This window comes from Chiloscyllium punctatum, chromosome 2 (assembly GCF_047496795.1).
Source record: "Chiloscyllium punctatum isolate Juve2018m chromosome 2, sChiPun1.3, whole genome shotgun sequence".
NCBI lineage: Eukaryota > Metazoa > Chordata > Chondrichthyes > Orectolobiformes > Hemiscylliidae > Chiloscyllium > Chiloscyllium punctatum.
Window position 1 is genome coordinate 98,729,570 of NC_092740.1, and position 20,934 is coordinate 98,750,503.

General features: G+C 39.8%; 1 protein-coding gene across 7 annotated transcripts in view; it reads right to left on the bottom strand.

Annotated features, from left to right (window-relative positions):
• shc3 (SHC (Src homology 2 domain containing) transforming protein 3) overlaps nt 1-20,934 on the bottom strand; it is a 237,544-nt gene that overhangs the window by 30,946 nt on the left and 185,664 nt on the right. For 5 of the 7 annotated variants that reach the window (XM_072586330.1, XM_072586340.1, XM_072586351.1 and 2 more), the window contains 2 exons: nt 17,325-17,525; nt 5,496-5,561 (listed from right to left, as the gene is read on the bottom strand). In XM_072586330.1, coding sequence (XP_072442431.1) covers nt 5,496-5,561; nt 17,325-17,525 — 267 coding nt within the window. The remainder of the gene's footprint in view (nt 1-5,495; nt 5,562-17,324; nt 17,526-20,934) is intronic. The other 2 variants (XR_011962693.1, XM_072586321.1) reach the window with 1 other exon arrangement.

A 20,934-nucleotide genomic window follows, 5' to 3' on the forward strand; every position in this document is an offset into this window, starting at 1 on the left:
AGATATGATTTGTCTGGTGAGGCGTATTGCCACCTCACTATGTGAGCTAGGATTTGCCTCCATAATACTCCTGTGTTAAGACTGCTGTTTCCTCACTCACTGGATGCACATATTCTTGATTCAAAAGACTTTGCTCTTTACTGTCACTTCCTAAGGTCATCATGAGAATAATTAATAAATAATAGTTAACGGCCTGGCTGTTGTCACCTTTTCTTGCCTTCTCGTACCCTCTATCCAGGATGTAGGTTTTGAAGTGATCTCTTCTCTCTCCAGTTTGAAAAGAACGTTTACCTGCTGAATATCCTTAACTTGCCCAAATGTTTCAATAATGGGATTGGTCTGATCTTTAGTGTATTACAGCTTTGTTAAGGTGATTCACCATTTTGTCTGTTGTGGTTGTAGATCTCTTGTATCTGTTTTACCTTCTGCTTTGTTCTGGATGGTGTTGAGCTTATTGAATGTTGTTACAGCTGCACTCATCCAAGTAAACAAAAAATATTTCATCATACTCCTGACTTATGCTTTGGAGATGATGGAGAGGCTCTGCAGAGTCAGGAGGTGAGTACTCACAACAGAATTCCCAGTTTCAACTTGTTCTTGAAGCTACAGTGTTTAGAAACTGGTTCAATTAAGGTTATGGTCAATGGTAACCCCAAGAATGATAGTGGGGGATTCAGCAATGGTAAAACCATTGAATGTCAAGGGACAATAGCTAGATTCTCCTTTGTTGGAGATGGACATTGTCTGGCACATGTGGCATCAATGTTTTTGTCACCTATCAGCCCAATGGTGTTCAAGTATTGTTGCATGTGGGCAAGATTGTTTCAATATCTGAAGAGTCATGAACATTGTGCAGTGATCACCAAACGTTCACACTTCTGACCTTATGATGGAGGAAAGGTCGTTGTTGAAGCAACTAAAGCTGGTTGAGCCAATGATGCTATGCTGAGGAACTCCTGCAGAGATGTCCTATGGTTGAAATTGATGTATTACTGCTCCTTGGATGCTGCCTGAACTGCTGTGCTCTTAGATTAGATTAGATTAGATTACTTACAGTGTGGAAACAGGCCCTTCGGCCCAACAAGTCCACACCGCCCCGCCGAAGTGCAACCCACCCATACCCCTACATCTACCCCTTACCTAACACTACGGGCAATTTAGCATGGCCAATCCACCTGACCTGCACATCTTTGGACTGTGGGAGGAAACTGGAGCACCCGGAGGAAACCCACGCAGACACGGGGAGAACGTGCAAACTCCACACAGTCAGTTGCCTGAGGCGGGAATTGAACCCGGGTCTCTGGCGCTGTGAGGCAGCAGTGCTAACCACTGTGCCACCGTGCCGCCCACAACCAGCACCACTAATCCAGAATCTGGTTTCCAGCATCTGCAGTCATTGTTTTTACCTATGGTTGAAATTACTGACCTCCAACAATTACAACCATCTTCTTTAGTGCCTTGCATAACACCAACCAGAAACTCCCTCAGCTGTATCTCAACCTCGTTGTGTGCATTGTCTCCATTTGATTAAGGAGGTGCTTATGAAATTTGCTTCCCGATGGCACAGGGTGCCAGTCATTGCACATAAATTATTTTGAAAATGCTGCATGTAAATTCAGAGACATAGCACAAAGAAATAGGATCATACTCCCTCAATGTCCAACTGCTGCGCAGTTATACTCAGTGTATCATACTGGTCATTGCTCACTATCCTGTCAGTAAGAATATCTTCATTTTGTGCAAGTCCATTTATCATCAACATTTGAGCTAGCTTGATAATCAACAAAGCCAAAGAACTGCAGATACTGGGAATCGAAAACAAAAACAGAAATTGCTGGGAAAACTCTGCAATTCTGGCAGCATCTGTGGAGAGAAAGCAGAGTTAATGTTTTAGATCCAGAGACTTTTCTTGAGAATGATCAGATAATCTTTCTTCAGATAATCAGAGGTTGGTTACTGGAATGATGAGGTCATTTGGATCACAGCTCTAGTACACAACCCATGCACACTTGGGCAGGATTCATATGAGAGTGATGCTATCACAAGAAATGAAACCTGGAGATTATTGGGGTGGTTAAGTAACATTATCACTGCCTGGACTACTTTCAAGGAGGCCATTGTACTTGCTGGAGCTTAGCTCATGATTTATCATAATCTGCAGTATCCTGCACACCTCTTGCCACCAGATATATGGTAGACAACTGAGAAGGAAGAAAATAAGGAAGAGGACCAATTAACACAGCCCCTTTCCAGCTAGATGCTTAAATCAGCCTATCCAACTTGGGTTTCAATGAACATACACTAATTCCCCAATCAATAACAATCCTTAATATACCTTGTTCTTTTTACTGGCCATCAAGCCTCTTTTTTTTGCCACAATGCTGAAACAAAAGCCATTCATCACAAAACAAACATTTCAAATCAAAGTTAGAAAATAAACCATCCAATATTCCAGGCAAATATCATCCTTGAGCATTCCTGTGGAGCCTATCCTGTCTGCCTTTGGCTGTTCTAGAGGTCCTATGCAGTGTTTCTGCAGTGGCCACAGTTTGGTTGGTGGAAAGCTGTTAACTTTCAGTGTGAGAGATTGGAGATTAAAGGTGAAAATATTTTTTTCTTTCAAGTGCTACGTACTGATTTTCAGGGATGACTTTTGAATTTTCGAGATGACCTTTTCATTCTCACTATCTCATTCATTAATTAGACGAAGCTGTTTGTGCTAATAATACTTTCTGCATTTGTCTTATTATATGGAGTTTTTGTACGCACATATAAGCAGAATTAGAATAATTCATCAATATCCTGAATAACTAACAACTCTCAATTAAAATTAAAACTAAAACAAAGGAAGTAAGAATTCAGTTCCTAATCACTGCGCTATTTAAATTGGTACAAGACAACAGGCATATGTTAATAAAAGCTTTTTAAAAAAATAACTTAAACATATTTTATACAGAAAATGTCAGCAATTGAAATACACCCCCTGCAGATTGGTAGGATCAGCGTTAACAAATTTCTATTGCACTTGCACAAAGCTGGAACATTTTAACCAGTGACAATCCCACTTGTGGCATCATGAGCTTAATCTCAGATTTAAATTTAGCAACTGATAATATTCATTACTGGAGAATCTACTATCTTTTTTGCCCAGAATAACAGTTCCTAAAACTTATGTTGTCTTATAGTAGAGTGTCAAGAATTAATTATCTCAGTGATTTAAAGCTTTTTTGAATCCCAGTCAGCTGAGTATGTTTATGGTGATCCAGACTAGCCATCCAGCCAACTGAGCTAGCCATTCCCTCCCCATCTATACCCCTAACTCTAAGAGGAGAACTATTTTGGCACTTTTACATGAATGTTGTAATGAAGTTAAGGAACGTGATGGTAGAGCAATGTTTTCATATCTCATGGTGGATCAGGAATCTCTCCCATCCTTACTTTTATTGGCTTTCATTGGCTTTTATTGTAAAGATTTACAAATCAATAATTGATCTGGTTGCCACGTTATGGATGTACATTCCTTGGCTATCAAATCCTGGATTAGGATTTGAATCTGGACCTTCTTGTTCAGATGTTGGGATGCTTACTACCTACTGTGGAACAAAACATCCTTCAGCTGGTATATCATAAAAAAATGTGGGATCAGGAGAGATGGGGTGTGAAACATTGAAAATAGCAGAAGTAGGCTCTTCAATCCTCAAACTTCTCTGTCATTCATTATGATCATGGCAGACAATCCAACTCAATAGTCTTTTCCCCTCTTACACCCATATTCTTTGATCCCTTTAACCCCAAGTGCAACTCCTTGAAATCACACAATTTCGCCGTAGGAAATTCCACAGGTTCACCATTCACTGAGACGAGGAGGAGGAGGACTGTAGTGTCATTCATGAACATTTCACTCTTGCCCCTATCCACAGCCTCAGCCTTGACAGCTCCAATGATGGTGAGACCATTTACTCCACTGGAATGTGGACATTTAATGGACTCTGTCTGCTGCCAGTCAGGAGTTGTTGCCTACAATTGTACACCACCTTAATGTACAAGAGAGAAGGAAAGTGTGTCAGTATTATACAAGATGGGTAGTATGTTTCATTAGGGTTGCAGAGTTGGATGTGTATGCAAGCTGTGAGATGTGGGTGTGAGGCTTGCCAGCAGTGCTGGGTATCTGAGGAGTTGAAACAATGAATGTGAATTACTAGTCTGTTTGATAGAAGCAGTTGGTCATGAAGTAAAAGGGGCTGGTGCTGATTTCAACAGTGTTTGAGACTAGTAATGTGGCATTTGAAGACTTATTCACAGGCTTTGGCTTGTAACATCTTGTAGTCTTTCTTCTCAGGCCTCAAGATTGACTACTGGTGTTGATTATGCAAGGCATCTATTCTAACTGATTTCCAGGAATGATAGTGGCCAAAGACACAAAGTCTGAGAGCTTGTAGCTGAATGCAAAAAAAAGTTGGAATTTTTTTAATCATGTAATTAAAGCACTTTTTAATGATTTGAGTACTTCCAGGCCACTTTAGATGAGTGACCTTATTAGACTTAACTGAATAGAAACATTAGTCTTTTTTTTGTTCCCTGCTATTACCAAATAAAGTCCATACTAGCGGTGAAACATGACCTTGTTGGATTATGTACCTATAAAGTACATGTAACTCAGTAAATTTCACACATTCAGGAAGGAGAGATCAGATCTGGAGTGTGAGACAGCTCAAGCAAGTGTATAGTTTGGGAACTTTCAAAGCAGTGTGGGAATAGAACTGATAAATCTTTCTTTTCTTTCTCCATTTTAAAAGTTTAAAATTCAATAGTCTAGTTAAAAGGTTAATAAAGTAGCTGACATAGGGACAATTTTCATTCAATCACCTGGACCCTCAATAGGTGTTGATTATCATTGAAGCTTAACTAGCAAGAGTCATCTCAGCTGACCTCAGTTCTACTTAAGAGAGCACCCGTTGAAAGTGCATGGTCAGTAAGCTTTGCACTATCAGGAAGGAGAGATCAAATCTGGAATGAGACACAGTGAAGTGAATACGTAGTACAGCGTCTTTGGAGGCAGTGTGGGAATTCAGTTCAGAGAGGAAGAGGTGCTTTTGGTTTGCTTTTTTTTGGCTCCTCATTTGCAATGGGTTTTTTTGAATGGGATAAATTGAAGGTCTGGATCGGGGGCCCAGAAGGTCATTGGTTTGTAATGTGACAACACTATAGATTTAAAAGGTGCATTTTGTCCTGGTTTGCTTTTTTTTCATGATGAAAGGTTGAGACAGAGATGATAAACAGTCTGTTCCAAAGCCAATAAAATAAACAGTTTGTGAGGCCTTGGGAATTTTTGAGTTGGAACAATAGAAGTAGCCTGAATGGCTAGGGTCATGCTCCTGCAGAACCAGGGTTTTTAGTTTGTTTTTCAGTCACAGTAATTGTATTGCAATTGAGTAAAGACAATTATAAAGACACGAGGGAGGAGTTGGCCAGGGTTTATTGAAAATGGAGCCTACCTGGGAGATGATGGAACAGCAATGTTAAGAATTTCTGAGGGTAATTCAGGAGGCACAGCGGAAATCCTTCAAAGGAAGAAGAAACATACTAAGGAAAGGATAAAGCATTGATGGTTGATAAGGAAAGTCAACATAAAATCAAAAGAAAATGCATACAATGTGATGAAGATTAGGGAAACCTTTAAAAGCCAACAGAATACAACTAAGAAAGCAATAGAGGATATGAAATATGAGGAAAGGTACCTATTAATATAAGAGAAGACTGCAAGAGCTTTTTTAAAATCTGCTAAAAGGCAAGAGGCATGAGGGGACATTGGAGAATTGGAATATGATGCTGGGGAAATAATAATGGGGAACAAAAAATTTCTAAGGAACTGAATAGGTACTTTGCATTAGTTTTCACGGTGAAAGACACCAGCATCAAACCCTAGCACTGTGAGGCAGCAGTACTCACCACTGAGCCACTGTGCCACCCATAGTGCAGAGCTAGGGAACAGCTGAAGTAGTGGGATATGGATGTAGAAGGAGTGAAGATTTGAGTGTGGGCACAAAGAGGGATGGCATTAATGGAGGGTTGATTGGGGAGTGATGACAAAGTGAGTAAGGGAGAAGGGTAAGGCTGCTGAGAAAATGTGTATAGAATGAGGATGCCGACCTTGAAGAAGTTCCCCTCCTCTCTCCACAAGAATCTCAGTGAGTCTCTCTCTCACTGCAACCCCCAGATCATCTCCTACCTATCACCTCCATCCCCACCCCCATTCACTATTGTACTCTTTGCTACCTTCTCCCCAGCCCCATCCCCCCCACTTATCTCTCCACTCTGGAGGCTTACTGCATCAATTCCTGATGAAGGGCTTTTGCCCGAAACATCAATTTTCTTGCTCCTTGGATGCTGCCTGACCTGCTGTGCTTTTCCAGCACCACTCTGATTTAAACTCTGGTTTCCAGCATCTACAGTCCTCACTTTTGCCCTGTATAGGATAAGAGTCTCCTGAATGAGTGAATGAATGAATTTCTTGGAAGAGTTGTGCTGGGAAGAGATGTGAATATGTATTTGGGGAGAGATTAATTGATTTCAGTATGTGTGGGAATGGTAGGGAGAGGGGCTTTGCTGAATTTTCTGGGTTATCATGAAATATGGAGAGATTAACTGAAGCCTAGATGAGAATATAATAAAAAGATCTCAGTACTTTAACATTACAAATATTCACATTTACCTGATTCAATACATGTTGCTCTGTTCAAACTTTATACATATACTGAATATACGTTATTAAATTACTGAAAGCTTCTGTTGCTTTACTGATGATTTGGTTTATCTGGAATCTGGGGTCACATTAATTTTAAAATTATTTATTATATATGCCCATATGTTTAGATGATGTGGACATCACTGGCAAGGCCAGCCTTCGTCCTTTGAAGATTTGGACATCTACAAAGTCTTACCAATCTTGACCCCATTTTAGGACCACAACAACATAAAAAAGGAGCAGAATTAGGTGATTTGGTCCATTTGATCATGGCTAATAGTTTCTTAACCCCATTCTCCTCCCCATAACCTTTGATCTCCCTACAATGAAATAACCTAATATGCTTAATGACATTGCCATGTGAGACTGTAGAGGCCATGAGTTCCATATTTGCCTCCCTCTGAAGGAAGGAATTCCTCCTCATGTTAGTTCAAAAGACTTGTCCCTTCACTGAGGATGTGCCCTTCAGTCCTTGTCTCTCCTAGAAGTGGAGAGTCATAGTCATAGAGATGTACAGCATGAAAACAGACCCTTCGGTCCAACCCGTCCATGCCGACCAGATATCCCAACCCAATCTAGTCCCACCTGCCAGCACCCGGCCCATATCCCTCCAAACCCTTCCTATTCATATATCCATCCAACTGCCTTTTAAATGTTACAATTGTACCAGCCTCCACCACTTCCTCTGGCAGCTCATTCCATACACGTACCACCCTCTGTGTGAAAAAGTTGCCCCATAGGTCTCTTTTAATCTTTCCCCTCTCACCCTAAAGCTATGCCCTCTGGTTTTGGACTCCCCAACCTCAGGGAAAATACTTTGTTTATTTACCTTATCCATGCCCCTCATGATTTTGTAAACCTCTATGCCATCACCCCTCAGCCTCCGACACTCCAGGGAAAACAGCCCCAGCCTGTTCAGCCTTTCCCTATAGCTGAAATCCTCCAACCCTGGCAACATCCTTGCAAATCTTTTCTGAACCCTGTCAAGTTTCACAACATCTTTCCGGTAGGAAGGAGACCAGAATTGCACGCAATATTCCAACAGTGGCGTAACCAAAGTCCTGTACAGCTACAACATGACCTCCCAACTCCTATCCTCAATACTCTGACCAATAAAAGAAAGCATACCAATTGCCTTCTTCACTATCCTATCTACCTGATACTCCACTTTCAAGGAGCTATGAACCTGCACCCCCAGTTCTGTTTGTTCAGCAACACTCCCTAGGACCTTACCATTAAGTATATAAGTCCTGCTAAGATTTGCTTTCCCAAAATGCACCACCTTACATTTATCTGAATTAAACTCCATCTGCCACTTCTCAGCCCATCTGGTCCTGATCCTGTTGTAATCTGAGGTAACCCTCTTTGCTGTCCACTACACCTCCAATTTTGGTGTTATCTGCAAATTTACTAACTGTACCTCTTATGCTCACATCCAAATCATTTATGTAAAAAAGTAGAGAATGCAGCACCGATCCTTGTGGCACTCCACTGGTCACAGGCCTCCAGTCTGAGAAACAACCCTCCACAACCACCCTCTGTCTTCTACCTTTGAGGCAGTTCTGTATCCAAATGGCTAGTTCTCCCTGTATTCCGTGAAATCTAACCTTGCTAACCAGTCTCCCATGGGGAACCTTGTCGAATGCCTTACTGAAGTCCATACAGATCACATCTACCGCTCTGCCCTCATCAATTCTCTTTGCTACTTCTTCAAAAAACTCAATCAAGTTTGTGAGACATGATTTCCCATGCACAAAGCCATGTTGACTATCCCTAATCAGTCCTGATCTTCTCCACACCCAGTATATCCAGGCCTCTGTATTCTGTAGGCTTCAATGAGATCCCGCCTCATCCTTCGACTCCATTGATTACTGATCCAAGAGTCCTCAACTGCTCATCAGTTACTTTTGGACAGTCAGAAAAAAAAAGCACTGATGTAGAAATGGTTGTTTTATAGTCTTTACTGCTGAGGAGGATTAAGCCTATCCAGCTTTCACATCTTTTTAGAATTTTTTTTAACTTTAACATTACCCTAGGGATAATTTGATAGAATAACAAATCCAAAGGATAAAGTGACATAATAGCCATGAAATTTGTTGAAGAACAAAAATGAGCAAGGTATGCAAAATCTTGGGAAAGCTAGCTTAAATTATTTTGGCAGCTGTCCAGCTAGTCACTACAGTAAGCCAGGGATGGAACATTCCCATTATTTGGTAGAAACCTGTCATTTTAATATGTCCTAGTATTCAGGGCTAGAAAGGGGCATAAAATAAATTGCAGCTCTGCTCTCAGAGTGGGAACTGACTGCAGAGCTGTGACTAGAAGTTCAGAGTACAGGAGAGGATATGTAAGGAGCTGCTCCTCCTTTCACAGTCTTTCTCATGCTGTTGGTTGTTTCTTTCAAACACAGGTTCCCTTCCTTCCACTCTCCCAGAAACATAACCTATGATTGTAACAGATCAGGGCTGAATGTCTTGAGGAGGAAAGGTAGGCCAGGGGTGGGATATATCCTGGTATAGGTATTAGGATGTGCTAACTTGGGACCTTTTACATACCTTCAAATGTTGCTGATAAGGTGGTTGGGGCATTTATTACCTTGTGGCTGTAGCCATACAGATAATCTAGAAAGCACAACCAGTGTCCCTGATATAGCTACATTAAAAATGTCTTCAAGTCTAGGACACCAAAAATAATTGGGATCCATTGTGATGAAGCAACACTGGGCCCAAAATTTGACATTCTAAATTGGCCCATTTTCTGTCAGGCCATGGGTCAAACTAAACAGCAGCCAGCAGCTATCAGCTACAGAGAACGTTGGAAATCAAAGTCAAAGAGTCACAAAGGTTCAGTGGGGGAATCAGTTACAACCAGCCTGTAGGTTGTGCTTGGAGAAGTACTGATCAGACTTTCTAGCACCTTGACTTCCAGATATTGCCTGAGGATCTGCACTTTACAACTCCACAGCATGGCAACAGTGAAGGATGTTGGTACGACTCCATGCTTTGAACCCAACTCATGACCACATTGGCCAAAGGCCACTGGACATTCAGACAGGTCTGTGACGAGGGGATTAAAAATACATACCTGGAAGCCATCCCCTCAGTGAAGATTCACAGCAAAATTTATGCCAGAATACTGTGTGTGGCAACCTAAGAAGATCCAGTAGAAGATCAGCCCTGACTAGCAATAACCAATGGAAGTAATCCATGCCTACATTGGAGAGGAAGGAGATGCCAATGGCCTAGCTCAAACACATGGATCATTGAGTAATAGCTGTTCTCGGGTGGATATAACTATATAGAGAGTAAATATTGTGGGAAATGCTCACGTGATCTCTTTAATAAAGAATATCTTGTTAATAAAATTGAGTTGAGCCTCAAACTGGACTCTGTATTGCATTGGCCACCTCACCGATGAGTGTTTGGATAAAGTGTTTTTATTGCATAGACGAGTCAAAGTGTTCAAAGCATGAAAAACACCATCTACACACCACCATTCAACAACCACATTCATACATTCCCTACTATCTACTCTAATACAAGATAGTGAAATACATTTATCAAGTGCAAAAAAGCTCCAGTGTTTTCTGACCTTTGTGGAACTATTTGTTAATGCCTTGAAATTATAATTATACATGCAGCTTGTGGTTTGTGTTTAGTCCTTTCTCTGTGATTTAAGTGGGTGGATGAGAAACTTGAAATAATATTCAGTTACTTCTAAAATACAACAGGGCATAATTAAAACATCCAATAACTTGGAAATTCAGAGAAGAATTTTTTTTTCTGATGATTTATGACATCAGTAAATGCAGTTCGTTTTGTTTCTGCACTTAGACTGCTGGAGTGATCAATACTTAACTCCACTTCTATTGCCATCAAGATTCACATGAATGTCAGTCTCCAAAAATAATCTTTTTAATTGCTCTCATTCATTTTATATGATATGGGACAGATCAGTACAGCAAAACATCCTTACATTCACCAAATTTCCTACTGAAAATGAGAAATAGTAAAATCATCACTTGTTTTCTTTGTCCAGTTCTGTTTCTCTCCTCTGTTACAATCTGATTTTAATACATAAAGAAGTCTTACTTTAATATATTTATTATAATATGACATCTTCAATTTCTTACAATTTAGCACAAATGTAGGGGTGGATCCTCAGCTACCAAGAGAATGAAATGGATTCAAATTAAAACAATTGTCAGACCTCTTTAAGATCTGCCTAGAGTATGATCACTGCAAGTGAATAAGTTAATACTTCCAACTCCACTAACCACTGCCCTTATTTAAATCAGGACCTTGCTGCTAGATTTATTTGATAGTGCTCAAAGTAATTTTTTCCATCGGGGATATTGAGTTCTCGATGGGAAGACTGCAATTACTCCAAGAAGAGGGGGTGGAGAATTAAAGCAATGAAACAGGCCATTCAGCCAAACTATTCCACTTTGAATAAAACCAAAATGCATGTCATGTACAGTTAACATTTCAGGTCTATAACCTTCCATCAGAATTGACAGGTTGTGGGAGGAGAAAAACAAAAAAGATGCTCTGTAAAAGGGAGAAGGGCAGGAGCAATTAAACAAAATTTCATGGTACAAAGCCCATGGTAACGGATAAAGAGACAAAAGTTGTGAACAGATGAGATGTAACTAGCTGGATAACAATCTTCCAAATGCAAAGTCAAGGAATAAATAATTATAAAATCATAGAACAAGCAGAAAATCATATATGAAACAAAATGGAGGGAAAGGTTATGGTCTAAAATTATTGAACTTAGCAATGTTCCCAGAAAGTCATATGGCACAAGTCAAAAGATAAGGTGCTTTTCCTCAAGGCTTGCATCGAATTTCATTGGAAGACAGTGTCAGACCAAAGACAGAAAGGTCAGGGCAGAAGCATGAATGGGAATTGAAATGACAATTGATAGGAAGCTCAGGCTCACGCTTGCAGATTAAACAGAGGTGTTTCACTAAGCAGTCGCTCAGTTTATATTTTATCGCCTCAACATTGAGAAAATCACACTGAGCAGCGAATACAGCAGGTCAAATGGAAAGATGGACAAGTAAATCACTTGAAAGCATTGTTGGGCCTTGGCTGGTGACAAGCAGGTGTTGTCTCTCCTAAGCGTTTGTGGAAAGGTACGAGATCAAAAGGAGGAGTAGAAGGAGGTGATTGCAGAGTGACTGAAGCTTCTAGAGTACTCCTGTCTGTGCAGTGGAGATAATAAGACCCAAGATTTCAGCATCAAACTGGCCAAGTGACACAATTTTCATCACAATAGCATCCACCAGATTTATCCATGTAATAACTCTTAAACATCTACAGTTGCAAGCTAAAGAACTCACATTTCTTACTTCAGTGCCTTTAAATTTTCCTGGCTTTTAGTTAGCTGAGCATTTCTTTGTAAAAGACTTAAAACTGTTCTCTTTACTCCACTGGCACCTCAGCAGCAACTGCAAGAGAGAACCAGTCACGATTGGAGGAGCAACTCGTTGCAGAGGCAGAGGCAGAGGATAACATGGCAAGAAAGATGTGATGCTTTTACTCTGGATTTGTTGATGTTGGGTGACCATTGCATTGTCACATTCTATTCTTCTGTTAATTTTGGTGTCCCATTATACCCACATCTTAGTCAAGATCCAGCAACAATGACCTTGCCATAATATTTCTATTAAACAACAATTATACAATTATACTCACCCTTGTACATCTTTGGACCTGTCCTGCAAGGGCCTTTGACTGTCCTGGTGCTCCCACACACCTACTCCAACGACTACAATATTGCCATTGAAAAGTCGTTGAGTTTAATTGTGGGAGACTGCAGATGGCCTTGCTGGGAGACTTTAAATAGCTTAGAGCTTGAAGACTTTCCCAGTTAGGCATTAATCCATAGTAGCTGATTAGATTAGATTACTTACAGTGTGGAAACAGGCCCTTTGACTCAACAAGTCCATACCGACCCACCGAAGCGCAACCCACCCAGACCCATTCCCCAACATTTACCCCTTTACCTAACACTACGGGCAATTTAGCATGGCCAATTCACCTAACCTGCACATTTTTGGACCGTAGGAGGAAACCGGAGCACCCGGAGGAAACCCACGCAGACACGGGAAGAATGTGCAAACTCCACACAGTCAATCGCCTGAGGCGGGAATTGAACCTGGGTCTCTGACGCTGTAAGGCAGCAGTGCTAACCACCGTGCCGCCATGCTAGCTGTTCTGTAGTAACTTACTGCTTCCAAGACTTTTACATCTGTTTCTTTGTAGTATTGTATTTACTGTTTACTGGGTTTACCCACCTTTTTCAGGGTGTTCCCACTTTTCAAAATGATCAAAATTGTGGCTCCCCACTTTTTTTTTCTGTCAGCCAAGATTGCATCTTCACACTTCTTGCCATATAAAATAGGCAATCTCTTGCCTCTTGTGGTCTAAAACACAAAGTACTTTGTTTTACATGTTTTAAAAAAAAATTCTCTGGATTTGGCGTTCATACATCTTGTTGCCAGAATCATGTCTTAATTACTGAGCCAAGGCCCTTTGAGTATTTAACTTTTGTTGAGTTTTCTTTTTCTGTCAGATTACTTTTAACAGATTTCTTTACATTTGCTCATTTTCAACTAAAATAAATTCTGAATACTTCCCAATTCTATGGTCCTGATTTAAATCTCACTTCTGACCCTTTCATGGTTTACTTGTAGCTGTGCATTGTGGAGCCTAATGTAGGTGACAGCAATATTTGTTGTGAGAGTTAAGGATCTCTCTACACTCATTTGCCTCTAATTTCTAGTTGTTATGTTATTTCTCAACGCTGTTCCCTTATCCCTTAGCAATTGCAAAATTTACTTCCTGAAGTCTTCAGTTTCTATTTAACTGACGTATTTTATAAGTGTAGCTGGCTTTTCTTTCTTTCTTTTACTTACCAGCATTTCTTACCAACTTCAGAATGAGGTTTTACCTTTGGAGTACCTTTGCTTGCCATTTTACCATTTCTATGGCTACTGCAGTCTCCCTCTGTCAATGATCATGTTTCAGTTGTTGATTGACTATTTGTGTCTCCTTAAAGCTGTCATGCTATTATAATGTAAACTCACTTTGCTGAATATTTCCTTTTCTTTTGGGGCTTTTAGATTTCTTTTCAAGGGGGAAGTCAGATTAAGACCACTGTAAATATGTGATTTTGTCCCCGATAACCACTCCTGGTACTCTGTGGTATTTTCCACCTCTACTTGTGTATAATACTGGGTAAGGTCTGTTTAAAGTAGTTTGCTGTTACCAAGTCTTTGCTCTTGTTTTGTCTTAGGCTTACCTAGTGATTAGTGGTGGAGGATAAACCAACATATTGTATCTACAGTAGATGCATTGTTCTTTGTTAACAAGATGGTATGATAACTTGGTAGCAATAAGTACAACTATATGTAATCAGGCATAATTACTAGGACATTAGGAAGCTGGTAGAGATACATTACTCCCTTTGAAAACTAGAGGTTGCACGAGAGTTTCTCTCCCAATAGCACGTATTACAAATATATTTAGTATAAGTACAATATAATAATAAGTATAGTTAATCCTAAAGCTCTTGTGGTGCTGTGGTAACATCCTTCCTGTTGTCCAGAAGCTCCAGGCTCAAGTCCAACTCAAGGATTTGATAAACAAAGAAGGTGCATTCATGACACAGCCAAACAGAGTGAGTATCACCTTGTAAAACCATCCAACATATAATAATGGCAGGTAATAGAGCCAGAGTGTTAGCTAGGAGAAAGTGAGGACTGCAGATGCTGGAGATCAGAGCTGAAAAATGTGTTGCTGGAAAAGCGCAGCAGGTCAGGCAGCATCCAAGGAGCAGGAAAATCGACGTTTCGGGCATAAGCCCTTCTTCAGGAATGAGGTAGGTGTGCCAAGCAGGCTAAGATAAAAGGTAGGGAGGAGGGACTTGGGGGAGGGGCGTTGGGAATGCGATAGGTGGAAGGAGGTTAAGGTGAGGGTGATAGGCCGGAGAGGTGCAACACGACACCTGGACGAAGAGCGCCTCATCTTCTGCCTAGGAACCCTCCAACCACAAGGGATGAATGCAGATTTCTCCAGCTTCCTCATTTCCCCTCCCCCCACCTTATCTCAGTCCCAACCCTCGGACTCAGCACCGCCTTCTTGACCTGCAATCTTCTTCCCGACCTCCCTGCCCCCACCCCCTCTCCGGCCTATCACCCTCACCTTAACCCTCCTCCCTACCTTTTATCGATTCTCCTGCTCCTTGGATGCTGCCTGACCTGCTGCGCTTTTCCAGCAACACATCTTTCAGACCAGAGTGTTACCTGGTCAGTTGTGTGATGGAAATAAATTGAAGCCTCCATCAAGAATATTCAAAGCGCCAGGCTACAATATTTACTCAAGAGTAATTTTTGTCTCTTTAGCGAGACTCAGTTGGCTGGACAACTTATGTGGATCAGATTGTAATCAGCATGGGGTTCAATTCCATTTCTGGCTGATGTGAAATTTTCAACTGCCTTCTTGCTCCACCTGTGGTGGAGATTGCCCCCTATGGGTCAGGTACACCTTCGAGCAGAAAACTCAAGACGAAGATAGTTAATCCCAAACATGATTTACACATATAGTTTCTCTCTCATCACAAATAACCTACTGGTTGTTTAATCAACTTGTGACTCAACAAAACTATAGTAGACCCTATGAATTGTGAAGCATTATAATCACAAGTTTCTGCTGGCTTAGCTTGTGCTTTATGTAGAAATTTATGAACAGAGGTAGGCTGTTCAGTCCCTTGAACTTGTTCTGCCATTGAATGAGATCTGTGGCCTAAAACATACTTACCTTTGACCCATATCCTTTAATACCTAACAAAATACTACTAAGACTTAACAAATATTTAATAAAAATGTATCTATCTTAGATTTAAAACTAACAACTTACCTCCTTGTAATTTACATGAATTGCTGTACTTGTCCTTTAACCTGTTCAATTTAGTAATTAATTGCATAAATACCCTTTTACTTATGTAATAATTGTTAATGAATGCGATTCAAATTTCCTTACTCAAAAAGTGTACAATTATGAATGTGGCATCTTATTCCCTCAGAATGTGAATTGTTTTAGAAGATGTACAAAATGCTAAATATTACCTTTAACATTTTTAACATTTTCATTTCTGTACCTTTTTGTTCTCCATCTTATAAAGGCTCCCTTTGATTCTTTTTCTTCATTTGAAATTGCCTATGTTAATCCACTCTTCTTCCCAATCCTTTGTCTGTTTAAGTCACAATCCTCCAATTATTATAACTGAAGCTAGAGGAGTGCACTGTCTCTCGAGGCCAACTACTTCATGGGACACCACATACACTAAATACTTCCTCCAGTTACTCAGTAGACTAATGAAATAGAAGCTTTTAATAACAAAATGTGACAACCAGGCATTTTAATAAACCAATAAAACAAAAATTATTGAATGAAGTTCCATTAGTTCATATTCACAGTCAGTAATGTGCGTGCGCATGCACACGCACACACACATACTCTCTCTCTCTCTCTCTAAAGGTGGAAGTTTGAAACAAGGACGTTCTGGAGTCTGCTACCCTGACATTCTGGCATGCATAGTCAAGTCCCTAATGTCTGAAGTCCTGTGGTTTTACTTGCTTAGGAAATACAATCTCTTTCAACAGAACTATTAGATTTTGCCCTGAATTCAATAAAAGGGTTTTTTATTTTAGAAATGAGGGAGATCAGCTGGGAAGCTTGATCTGTGCAAGCTTTCCTCCAACTCAGCTTGTTCCTGGGCAGTCTTCCCTCCAATTGAACCAGATTAAACAGGAACCTTCTCCAAAATGGTCACTGTTCCAAACAGCCACAATAGAGATCTAAGACAAAGCAAGCAGTTATCATCAGTCATATGATTAATGGGAGTTTTGTTAAAACAAAATCTCCAATTTCTGCAATGAACTTTCAAAGGTATCTTTCAAAAAAAAACTACTCCAGGTACAAAATTTAGGTAAGTTCATTTTCCACTATCCCCTAAAATTTAGTCCTTTAAGCAATATTAAGTATAATGCGCATTTGCAATACAATCTAATTGGATAAAGAGATATACTGTTTTTCTCATTGTTCAGTAAGGGCACAGATTTCTTGTTACTCACATTTTATTATTGTTAACTTGCACTTCCAGTAACATTGCAGGCAAAAAATGTAAAATTTTAAACATAAAGAAACAAGTCTAACTAATAGGATTACAAACTACAGCAAAATTTGGGCTAAGATTTATATTGAGGTAATGGTGTGGCAGAATCAGTTTATTGAGTAGACATCTGCAGTTGACAATCACAAATAAATGAAAGATCATAAAACCTTTCTTTTGCTTATAATCACCAATATATTGTGAATGCTGAGGGCTCTTTGGTACAGTGCTATCACCCACCTTTGAGCTGGAAGACCATGATTCAAATTCCACCTGATTCAGTGGTACATCATAATATATCTGAGCAGATTAATTAAAATATTTGTCTATAACTGAGTGCCAATGGTTCTGACATAGTTGAAACTTAAAGAAAAATGTAAGTAAGATCGAAACTTACTCATATCAAAGACATCTTTTTTTGATTGGTTTTCACTGTTATTTATTAATTCATTGGTTCCTGTGTTGGTGTTGAGATCTACTTGCAATGTTGTTAGAGCCTGGAGATCTAGATGTTGAGTGTTCACATATGTTGGTACTTCTCCATCTTTGGATAATGAAGGTCTCACCTCTGGTCGAATGCATACATCAGTAGAGGATCCTGCAGATTTTAAATGAGGAATATGTAAGGGAAGTTTAAATAATTACTTCTAAACAAAGGGGTAGAGAGGAGGATTTAGGATTGTGGAGAAGAAACTAGATCAATTGGATTTACAGCCCATAAACATTGCATTGATGAAGTAGGAGCTTCTTGGTCCAATCCTCACAATATTACAGAGAAACTTTGATAGTGTTTGTTAAGATTCTAAGATTACATTAGGAATTTCAACCAGCCTGACTCATTACTGACCTGTCTGCAAAGAACAGATGTAGATTCCACTGTGGGTCTATTGATAAAGGAAAATAAAAGAACATTGATCTTAGCAGAATTAAGAAATCTGTAACAAATGTATCCATCTTTTCCTCAAGGGGAATGCGAAAGATTTTGCAGACAGTCTTCTTCAGCCTGATTTTGTGTTTTGTCTCCCTAATCCACAGGAAATCACATTATGAGCAGTAATACTGGCCTCAGCTGTCCTACCTTGAAATAACACATGGATGCTCTGCTTCCCAACCCTTCAGTGTCTCTGTTAGAGTGCTCCAGCTGTATGTGCTCACTCAGAATATTCCAATGGCTTGATTTCTGACTCCATCAGGGTCAGAGGTAGAGCAGTATGGTGGATAGAAATCCTAAACCACTATACTTCCTCTATCTCTAAAGGCTTTGTGGAATTTCTATATCTTTTGCTTTTACCATTTTTAAGTTTTGATGTTCTTTTTATTTTTATAAACTTTGGTATTCCATCATTATTATGGAACTAGTACCAATGCATTACAAACAAAAACAGAAATAGCTGAAGAAACTCAGCCAGTCTGCCAGCATCTGTGGAGAGAAAGCAGAGTCAATGTTTTGAGCCCAGTGACCCTTCTTCAGAACTCATGGTTCTATTGTTTCAGGTGTCTATGCAAAGAAAGAAGGGACTAGTTTATTGCTCAGTTTCTACTGTTCTTGCGAAATCTCAAGGAGCTATGGAAAATGTAAAAAAAAAGATGAAGTTCAGATCACTTCATAGTAAAATGCACTTACTCATTATTTGAATCAAATCTTTGTATGTCACTTCTAGATTATGACAGTCATTAGCAATGTATTAGTAATGAGTGGATGGGTTGTTTCATAACCCATAGGTGGGTGTTCAAGGCCTGACACGCCAATTATGTAGTATTTTTCCATTTTGAAAATCTTCTGTAGTGATAAGTACAATACCTTACATAGATGCTAATAATGTACATCTGCAAAATATATTGATAAGGCTTTACAATGGTCAGGTCAAATTTAGGATGGTTTGCTCAGATCTGGACAGAATCAAAGGCTTAGTGGACAGCAACTCAGCACGATGTTACCTATTTTCGGAGGGCTAACAGGTCCTTTAAGATTCCAAAATGGTGTCTGTGACATGCACATACAATTCTGTCTGAAGAACGATGGATTGTGTATTGGTAAAGTGATTAGAGAGCACACACCAAATAAAGTCATAGCGTCATAGAAATGTACAACAAGGAAACAGACCCTTCAGTCCAACTCATCCATGCTGACCCAATATTCCAATCCAATTCTAGTCCCGCCCTCGAGCAGCTGGTCCATATCCCTCCGAAGCCCTCCTATTCATATACCCATCCAGATGCCTTTTAAACGTTACAATTGTACCAGCCTCCACCACTTCCTCTGGCAGCTCATTCCATACATGTACCACCCTCTTTGTGAAAAAGTTGCCCCTTAGGTCTCTTTTATATCTTTCCCCTCTCACTCTAAACCTATGCCCTCTAGTTCTGGAATCCTCCATGCCAGGGAAAGACTTAGTCTATTTATCCTATCCATGCCCCTCAAAATATCTGTCAGAAGAATGCAGAGCAGACAGATCACAATGACAATCAGCAAGTACTACTTATTTGGTACCAACATGTAAATTTGAAGCTGCATACCTCAGCCCATGCCCTCTCAATCTCCCACAGTTGTACACATGTTTATTGGCATGACAGACAATCAACATGTAGTATTCACAGGGATGATCAGCCAACTACAAGCCATTGCTGGATTACGTCTTCTGGCTGTTACCACAATTCTACAGTTTCAGGAATATGCAAGAAGTAATGCAGCAAGTGTGGAAGTACATTTTCGGTGACTTAAAAGTTTGTGCAGAAACCAGATGTTTCCATACATTGGTACCTTAGTATGCAATTCTCTTAAAATTGAGCAGGTTTGGAAGAATGAGCAGAGGAAGAGCTAGAAGACGGAGGACGGAAAGGAGAGGGAGTACAATTCTCAGCAGGAAGCCAGGTCTGGGGCAAAACATTGAGGGAGCAATTTATGTAGTTGATTCTCAGTAATGATTAAAGTATAAGATGGTATTTGAGCACTTCACTAAGTTGTTGTTGCAAAATAAACTCAGCGAATGGTAAAGAATTCAAAGAAAGTTGTTGTGAAGATGAAAGTGACTGTAAACCCTTATGACTCTATATTAACAGCATGCTTTATTAAACCACTTCAGTGCCTTATATAAGAGAGAGAATTTTATTTCATTGCCTCTTGCCAGAGAGAGCAAAATGGAGCGACCGTGAGCTTTTACACGAGTTATATGCTTTCTCATACTGCAAGGTGCCATTGGCAACACGCATGGTGCTTTGCAGACACCACATATTAACCTTCCCATGTAACTGAACCAAAGGGTGTGACTATGGTTGTGAATATCTAGTTCATGGTTCCTTTGCATTAGTATTTTTTTTCAATTTGAGGAATTTAAGTTTGTAATATAAAATTGGATGAATGCAATTAAAGCATCTTGAAGATTTGTGCTCCAAAAGCTTTGAATTATATTTCTTTAAGAGTTTAAAGGTAAGGTAGTTGAAATGCTGGGCTTTAATGACTAAACACACGTGAATGTACAAAGGAACTGTAATTCAAGTAAATGTGTTTGGGGCAGTGGGCAGCAAATGGATCCATATCAGTAGAACTGGAAGACTTGCTCTCTCTCCCTACCCTCCCCCCTGTTGAAAGTTAGAGACTTAATTCTATAAACATTATATATGGTTTAGAATCATTATTTTACCTGTCTACTTATCTAGTCATTTTTAAATATATTTATTTTGATCAAGTTTATATGATAAAGGTTATTTCAATTCAACGCTAAAATCCTTACACTTAATTTATTGCTCTTAGTTCTATCATGCATTCTACTTTTTAAAAGATTATGGTCTATTAAACCAGCTTGTAACAAAAAATACACTCTAAACCCTATTCAGCAACAGGCCCATAAATTGCCCATTGGATAGAAACTTGTCACCATCTTATCAGCATTGATTAAAATCATTTAGATTCATACGGTCATAGAGATGTACAGCATGGAAACAGACCCTTTGGTCCAACCCGTCCATGCCGACCAGATATCCCAACCCAATCCAATCCCACCTGCCAG